Source organism: Argentina silus, assembly GCF_951799395.1.
Source record: "Argentina silus genome assembly, chromosome: 2".
Lineage (NCBI taxonomy): Eukaryota > Metazoa > Chordata > Actinopteri > Argentiniformes > Argentinidae > Argentina > Argentina silus.
The window spans coordinates 13103240-13112730 of NC_139656.1; the positions used below are offsets into that span (position 1 = coordinate 13103240).

At 40.7% G+C, this 9491-nt stretch overlaps 1 protein-coding gene across 1 annotated transcript; it reads left to right on the forward strand.

Annotated features, from left to right (window-relative positions):
- Positions 1–24: 24 nt before the first annotated feature.
- LOC310801169 (zona pellucida-like domain-containing protein 1) lies at positions 25–9055 on the forward strand (the record flags this gene model as incomplete). Its single annotated transcript, XM_083665164.1, has 10 exons — positions 25–118; positions 2042–2268; positions 2541–2725; positions 3162–3234; positions 3489–3586; positions 5003–5083; positions 5611–5782; positions 7865–7979; positions 8159–8179; positions 8928–9055. 10 exons carry the CDS (start codon positions 25–27, stop codon positions 9053–9055), a joined length of 1194 nt encoding a protein of 397 aa, XP_083521290.1.
- Between the last annotated feature and the right edge of the window lie 436 nt (positions 9056–9491).

The following is a 9491-nucleotide window of genomic DNA, read 5'->3' on the forward strand; positions in this document are numbered from 1 at the left end:
TTTTCCTCTTCCAGTTTAAGGACAATGTGGCTGGCCCTGCTTGTGTATCAACTTGCTTTGATTACTCTTGGTAAGGCTCAGAATGCCTGCCTCACACACCCTACATTCAGGGAGCCAGGTTAGTGAGAGCAGCCGCCCTCGACTCGTCTTCCTCCCACCTGGCTTTCCGCCTTTCCTTGCTTTCCCCTCCACTTTCTCACCTTTCCATCTTTTGGAACCTAATAAGACTCTGGCGGGGACCACTCTGCAATTGGAGGAGTATTTTGTTTTGCCTATAGGCATGTGTGAGCTCTGGAAATGGTATCCAGGTCAGATTTGGTGTCACACTTGTTATAGTTACTGTGTGTGAAAGGGTTGAATACCACAGTATACAACAACTACATAGGAAACAAAACAAGGGCAGTACTAAAGTTGTGTGGTCATGCAGACACTTCTGACTAGATATATTGCAGAACATTTACATTTACATTTATGGCATTTAGCAGACGCCTTTATCCAAAGCGACTTACAACAAATACATTTGTTTAAGTAAGTGAATCATCTATCCAACAGTCATCATAAGACAAAGTAATCAATGCTCACACCAAGGGCAGTCGTAATGCCAGAAGCCAAGAAAAGAAAAGTACACTTTTGAGATTGCAAATGCATGTTAAACATTTTCACCCACATCAATTTTTCGTCAGTCTAGAGATCACGTGGATTGAATCTTTGTTTGCAAACTTTGTCATATTAGTATATATCTTTAGAAATGAAAACACACCCAAACAATGTTAGAGCTCCAAATTGTAAGATAGAAATGACATGTTCTCAACTGAGCAGGAATGGCAGTCAATGACATCCCTTAAGCTTATGAATGATGTCAAGTGTTGTACTTATGAATTTAAACTAGACATAACATTGCACATAGATGAGGCTTATCACACAACCCAGTTAAGGGAAATTAAGGACTCAAAGTTTGGGAACCGCTAACATCAGGCACGGGCATATCTTCAGCACTATCATTATCAAGTCTGGTAAGCTTGCTTCTCATTCTACAGTATATCATGTTTATTTTATGGTTTTAAGAATAAACAGGAAGTTATGACTGTAAAGGGTGGTCATTCAAGGAGCTGAGTCATTCAAGGTATGTGTGACCAATTGAAGCTGTTTTCATACAAACTGTAACTGTGATGGCCCATAGTTCCAAATGAACACATTCTGGTCACCAAAAGCAACAGCTCTCAATCATACCTTTCTGAATAAACAGAAAGGTATGATTGTAAAGGGTGGTCATTCAAGAAGCTCAGTCATTCAAGGTATGTGTGACCAATTGAAGCTGTTGTCATACAAATTGTAACTGTGATGGCCCATAGTTCTAAACACATTCTGGTCACCAAAAACAACAGCTCTCTGGCAATAACTGTTTCTGTGACTTCTGCAATGTATGGTCTTCAAACACTTCCTTCAACTTCAACATGCTTTAACCTCATCACATCCACACCTCTGTTCTCTTTCATTATTTTTACCTGGTATGGGAGTTGGAGTCTATTTTTAATCATCTTGGACAACAACTGTGAGGAAGAAGCCAGCTGATGCTGAATATTCAGTTGAGCCCCCCTGGCCACTACCATTGATCTAAAAAGATTGGATAGGTATAAGCAAAATTATGATAGTTCCACCTCACCCTCTGATTGGTTTGATGGAATGTATGCTCTATTACTTATAACAATCCAATTCTTTCAGGATTGTCTAGGTAGTAGGGTCGATTTGGAATACAGCAAAACAGAAACAAAAACACTCACAACACTTATATGCCCAATTTCAATGGACCCCTTTAGCCCCTAACCCAGAGCATCTCATGTCGATCTGAAAAGATTGCACTGATAATATGGCAAACCTTCTACATAGCAAGGCAGGAGTAAAAAGCTAACCATATTGCCGATACCTATCCTACTGTATCTTTTCTGATCAACAAGAGGTACCTCAGGTTAGGATGGTGAATGTGGTCGAACATAATGTTAATAGCTCTGTCATAGACTAATCTGACCTAGTGTTCCCTCAGCCAACACTGACATTGAAGTCTACTGTGGCACGGAGAGGATGGAGCTCCAGATCCTGCTGTGTCCTGTCTACTTTGGGGGTTATAACGAATCACTGATGGCCCTCAATGGTCAGTATTTCAGAAGAGAGTGCCGGGGGATCCCTGATTGGATGGTCAACCCGCCCATCCTGAAATTCAATTTCTCCATCACAGAAGATGCGTTGTCTGCTTGCTTCAACAAGCTCAAGGTATCAGACTCTGACTGTAAAGAAGACATTTGATGATGAATAATAAATGTCTAGATATGTGCTTGAGGTCTGGAGGATGACAGTCAAAAATTAAACCCCCTCTCTACTTTTCGCTCAGTAGGCACTGACAAAAGTTAAAACAGTCAAATTACTCAATCAAGGAACCGAAATTAAATTAAATGTCATCTTCTCAACTGAAACTGAAGTGGATCTGAAATGGATCTCTCTCTCTCTCTCTCTTTCTTTCTCTAATTTCTCTCATATTACCACAGATAGTTCAGGAGGTGGGTTCTGGATTCTTCTCAGACTTCTCCAGTGTTCAGTTTGTCAACATCTCCGGCATGATCAACTCCCTGGACCCTAGCGCAGGAACCATCACCTACCTCCAGGAGATGATGTACAAGTTCTCCTGTCGCTATCCACTCCAATACCTGGTCAACAATACAGAGATGAGCGTGTGAGTAACCTTGCCTCCTGCCTTTTACTCATAATGAGAGGGAACAAAGCTTTCAATGTACAATAATCAGAGTTTAGGGTGAATTCAAGGAACTGGAAAACCATTACCTAATGAAATGGAAAACTAAATAAAATGGAAATAAAATTGCAACACAACAATTCCAACACAGTGAATTAAATAAATTCTTCAACTGAAATGACTTGAGTTTGAATCGACCCTAGTCCTGACAATGACACTGATGTTTTCAAAACTATGGAGTGTTGGTGGGCCTGGGCCACTGCTCTTAAGTTTTGTATTAGCACTGCTTCAAGTTTCACCCTAGATTGAATCATCTCTAGGTGTGCTTGTGTTCCCTCATGTATCAAATGATGACCTGGTTGGTGTTAAAATGACAAATGGTAGTAACTGACAGGCAGCCATTTTGATTCCCACACAGATCTGGGGTGAGCCTGGCAGTCAAAGACAACAATGGAAGTTTCATCAGCACACTGAGTATGCAGCTCTACTCGGTAGGGACAGATTTCTTAGACTCAGTTTTAACAGCAAGAGGAAAGAAAGAGATGTGTAATGGTGCTTTTAGCTCATGGCAATTGTGTAACACATTGTGTTCAGCAATATTTTGGGGGAAATGACATAAGATGCCATTACAGAAACATTCAGGCTCACGTTTTAATCAAAGTGTTTTGAATGGGGCAATGAGCTCATGGTTTTTTCATTTACCCCAAATGACAGTCTACCCTCTCATCCTTTGATTGGCTCAAAGGACAGGTTCTACACATCCCAGCTCCAGGTCCCTGATGGAGGGCTGAAATTGAAGACACGGATTTTCGTGGAGGTCAAGGCTACCAACCTTACAGGAAGGTACAGTACAGGACAGTACTGCAAAATCAATACAGTTCCAATTCTCTGACTGCCTCCCTGAGAAAAAAGTAAAATAGTGTGAAATAAATGAGACAACTTGCTGCTATGGATGGGAGTTAGGTGTGGGCAATTCCACGGTAACAGAATGACCCAGGGACTAGATTTTTCACTTTCACGCGTATGCCAAACAATAACCCTTGGTAGCAAAGTTTAAGAAATTATGCAAATCTATGCACAAGGACTACTTCTAACAATTCCAACTGAAAATAAAACAAATTGAAAACAACATTGTGAAAAAAACTAAAATCTCCCTGGGTTTTTTATGTAAACAGGTTTCCCCAAAATTCTGTTAAATACCTGCTGTAAATTAAGTTTCAAATATGTCTGCAGAAAATGTGGGGTGTTAGTTATCATGATACCTTGAGTTTGAAAATATATTTTTTGGTTGTTGAGCTACAGTAAGTGAGACGGATTTGGTAACACAGTGACTAAATGGGTCCCCCACAGAAATGCATAATTTATAGATTTGAATGTCATTCTGTACACGATGACTCACTGAACACTTTACTAATACTGGGTAGAGCCTCCCTTTGCTCTCAAAACAGCTTAAATTCTTCGTGGCATTGATTCCACAAGATGTTGGAAACATTCCTTTGAGATTCTGGAGATGGTGCAATGAAATTCTTAGGGCAAGCTAGCTCCTCAACAGTGCAATGAAGTAATAATAATAATAAAAACAACAATATAAGGTTGCAAAAGTATTAAGCAGCAGAAACACAACAACAATAGTGGGGTGAGTAGTAGTAATAGTAGTATGTAATAGTATGCTTGTATGTGTGTGTGTTAGAGTGTGAGTGCAAATGTGCAATGTGCAATGTCATTGGAGAATGTCACTGAGGCATGTGCACACAGGTAGTGCAGATGGGGATCCTCATGAGTCAGGGAATTATAGAAATATCTTTTTGTGTAGCAGAATGTATGTGTAGCAGTTTTTGGTACCAGAATGACTGGCAATGATTCTTAAAGTTATGGCCAAACCATTTCCTAAAAACTAAATATAAGTGTTGATATTAGTTTACTTGAACATTAATGAGGTTTGATGTTTTTTTCTAAACACCTTTAAAGACTTTTTTGGTAGCTTTTTCATATGTTTAACCAGAAGTCAAAGCCTTTGCTTACTGCTATTATTATTTGATATACTCTGATGAATTTCACATGTTGGCCCTCATGGATCCTTTTACACTGGCTGGTACTAATCACACCATTCTGATCTGGAACGTGCTTTCGCTAAATGTCTTTAGAGTAACTTAAAGTTGCTCTGTCAAATTTGCAGTATTGAAAGAACCTAACAAGACATGGAGAAGTCAACAACAGGAAGCATTTTTGCATTTTTGTTAACTACAATCTTCACTACAGGTTCAATGTGCTGCTGGATCGATGCTATGCTACAACCACTCCCTTCCCCATCAACAGTACTTATTACGACCTCTTTGTTGGGTAAGTGAACCAGCCCACCTAAAGCAATGCAAACCCTCTGTCACACAATGACACAATGTCCTTTTCCTGCATTCAGAGAGTAGGCCTACAGTTACACTGACGTTTAGCTTGCAATAAACCTCAAAGATTGTTTTACCAACTGTAGCTTTCATACTATGTATTCAGAGATAAACATATTCAGATGTAAGTGACAAGAACTCATAAAGTAATTACCACAACACTCTCCTCCTTCAAATGATCCCTCAAAACCCATCTTTTTAAACTTGCTTTTAATCTACTATTTTTGTTTTTGTTTTTACTGACTATGCTTTTGTTTTACTTTTTATTTATCTATCTATTCTTGCTCTCTCCATGGACTGTAGTGTCTTTGAGTACTGAGAAAAGTGCTATACAAAATAAAGGCATTATTATTATTATTATTATTATTATTACTATTACTTAAGTGCAAATAGTTACAATTAGATCCCATTGTGACGTCATGAAAAAGAGAGTGTTCCAGACAGTACTTTGCATCTCTCCCCTATCAGCTGCAACCGGGATGGTCAAACGGTTATGGGGATTAACGGGCTACAGCAGGTGGCCCGCTTCTCGTTTGAAGCCTTTCGCTTTGTTCAGCACAAAAACAGGACACTGTCGACTTTCTATCTGCACTGTGCCACCAGACTCTGCGAGAGGTCTTTCTGCAGCTCCCTAATCCAGGTCAGTTAGTTGATACTATATGGCTCATATTGAGCATGTTCCACCCTCATCTATCGCTACACTGCCCTAGCCGCCCGAGCGGATCTCACAACTGTACGTACGTAATTACTGTACGTAACGTCTCCTGTTGCTGCTGAGGAGATTCACTCCAATGGGATAAAGTCGTCTTAACATTATCCGATTCCTTGCGATACCTCCTCTACTTCCATACTACCGAGAAATAATTTTCCGATTGCAACATATACAACTATAATCGCCATTTAAGACAAATACCTAACGATATATTCCCACACACCCCTTACAGCACAGTTCCCAAACATCCTGTACCCGATTCCACCCACAAAGGGAGGAGGCAATTCTTGATGAGGCACGCTGCACACCTGCAAAACGAATTGCTTCTACCCTGGACATTAGGTTCACAATGAAGTATTGACTAGGACAACTTTATCCGTTGGACGACTTTATCCCATAGACCCCACATACAGTGTCCTGAGTAAGTAATGGGACAGTGAAGCACTTTTTCTTCTTTCGGCTCTACACTCCAAGAGTTTGGATTTTAAATCAAACAATTACTATGAGATTTGCAGCTTTTATTTGATGGTATTTGTGTACATATTGGTTTCACCATTCAGACAACACTTTTCATGCATAGTCCCCCTATTTCAAGGTACCCAAAAGTGATGGGACAGATTTATCAAATGTCCAAATTAAGCACTCATGTTTAGTATTTGGTAGAAAATACTTTGCATGCAATAACTGAATGCCTGAAGTCTGCGACCCATTGACCCCATCAAATGCCTGGTATCTCTGGTGATGCTCTGCCAGGCCTGTACTGCAGCCATGTTCAGTTGTTTGTTTTGAAGACATTTGCCTTAAGTCTCCTCTTCAGCAAATAAAATGCAACTTTTTGGCCCTGAAAAACTCCCTAGTTGCTATGGCAACATGAGTTGGGTCATTTTCCTGCTGTATGATGAAGTGCAGTCCAATGAATTTGGAGGCATCTGCTTGTACTTGGGCTGACAAGATGTTTCTGGACACTTCAGAATTCATTCTGCTGCTCCTGTCAGCAGTTTGCTATGGATATTGGGCAGCTCCTTATTTTCTCCACACTTCACTCTTGCCATCACTCTGGTACATGTTAATCCTTGTTTCATCTGTCCACAAGCTGTTTTTCCAGAACTCTGCAGACTTTTAGGTACTTTTTAGCAAACAGTAACCTGACCATCCTTTTTTATAATAACTAGTGGTTTGCACCTTGCAGTGAAGCCTCTGTAGATCGGCTGGTGATGTATTCTGCGGATGGTAGTCTGACACATTCACGCCTACCTCCTGGAGAGTTTTCCTGATCTGTGGGACAGTTGTTTTCAGGGTTTTCTTAATCATTGTGAGCATTCTTCGGTCATCCACTGTAGAAGTCTTCCTTGGCCTACCAGGACATTTGCGATTTCGTTCCTTGATGATGTTCCAAACTGTTGATTTTGGTAGGTTTAGGGTTTTGGCTCTGTTTCTGATTTGACTTCCTGACTTTCATTGACATCTCTTTGGTCCTCATGTTGACAGACACCAATAGCACCAATAGCAATGGAAAACGCAAAGCCTAGAATCAATACTAGACATTGAGAGCTCTCTTATGATTGCACAAATGATGTGACGGAACACACCTAATGAACCAGAAACACCTGTCCCATCACTTTTGGGTACCGTGAAATAGGGGAACTATGCATAAAATGTTTCACATAATGTACACAAATGTACACAAATACCATCAATTAAAAGCTGAGAATCTCTACTTTAACCTTCTAGTAATTGTTTTATTTAAAATCCAAACTTTTTGAGTGTAGAGCCAAAAAAATGCTTCACTGTGCCATTACTTATGCAGGGCACTGTACATAGGCCTGTACACAGTTGTGAGGTCCGTTTGGGCTAACACTGCCCCTGAACCACAGCATCCAAGCCAAGTTACACAGTGCTATTAGCATGGAGGGTTATGAATGTGTTTGACTGAGATGTTTCAAACTTAGTTGAATAAGGGAAGACACCGATTTGAGCCTCAAAATGTATTAACTTCCATATCCTCCCCAGAACTGTACAACCAACACATTGAGGAGGAAGCGCGAGCTTGAGTCGGCCCAGGGTACAACTGTAAGTGATGTAGCCACAGTCACCTCCGGCGCCATCGTCACCAGAGTGGATAACGGTGAGACGCTGACCATTCACCATTCAATGATGCAGCAACATTCAATGGCGTTCAGCATTCAATGGCTCTTCAGCAAGATATTGAACGCACAGTAACAATCACTTTTACATCAGTAATGTTGTTTTCAGCTAGGTGTTTTTTATGGTATGAGCTAAGAGTTTCCTCTTTCTCTTTTGTAGGCGACCCTGTAGAATCTGAAGGTATGTGTTATGATCTTACTTATATCTATTGTATGGAGACAGCAGGAGATGTGTATCAAGTTAACCCATGCTTTACTCGACTGCCCTCATTGCATCTCATTAACAGTATGCATCTAATTTTCACCATGACAAGTGATATAAACTGCATGTTCACACACTCCATATAGAAAAACAGAAAGAAATGCCAATTAATTAAAATAAAAGGCATTATTACACAATTAGGAGCAAGTTACAATGTCAAAGGATTGATATTGGAACAACCCCTATATCAGGCCTGTTAGCATCTCCGCCAAGGGAGTTGACTCTTTTGTAGCAGTAGCAGCCAGTTAGCAAGCGGAAGGTCCTGAGTTCAAACCTTGCTTAGGGCAAGCTACTCTACCCCACCTTTCACTACACTTGTGTCAAAAGTGGAATGGCGACCGAGGCCATCGGAGAGGCATGTCCCTGTGAGGGACTTGGTATAGTGAAGCAAAAGGCACGCTCTCCCAAACACAGGGGATAGTGTAACGACCCTATAAAGCATCTCCGCCAAAGGAGTTAATTCTATTAGTGCAGTAGCTAGCGCGGCCGATTGGCAAGTGGAAGGCCGTGAGTTTGATCTTTGCTTGGGGCAAGCTACCTGGCCTTTCGCTACAGTATCAACTGTACAGTACTTTGCCTAATCATGTGATTTCACATCAATATTAAAATATTTCATCAGTTTTAAAAATAAACTGAAGAGGTATCTCTGTCTGTCTTCTCTTTGCAGTTGGTGAAAAAAAAAAAATCGGAGCCTTGCTGGGGGTTGCCATCGCAGCAAGTGTCCTAGGTGCGCTCTGTGTCGCCTTGGTAGCCTTCATTGCTTACCGGATTTACTTCAAAGCACGACTTCACTGAAAAGAAAACGTTCTACCCACAAGAGTGACTGAGGGGTAGCTTGGTCCAAACATTCAAAAGTGGCTTCCTTCTCTATATCTTGTTTCTCATGCTTGCTGTCCTAAAAGGATTTGGTGCGTGCAATATTGCCTGATGAAGACCTGACTTGGACGATCAGTGACCATAGCTTTCATCCACCCAGTTAGCACATGAAAATAATAGGAAATAGGATGTAGGAAAGGAATTCACTTTGTGTTGGGACTTATGGGACCTTAGCGAAAGCTGGGCAGTGTGGATTGTTCCAGATATACATTTTCTCAACATAATATAGGGTAATTATGTCATGTTGATGCATTTCCTGAGATGCTAAACACCTATTCAGGCAAAGACCAGGCCTATCCAAGTAAAGACCTGATCATAGGTAAACAGAACATTTGTATCTGGAACACACCCATGT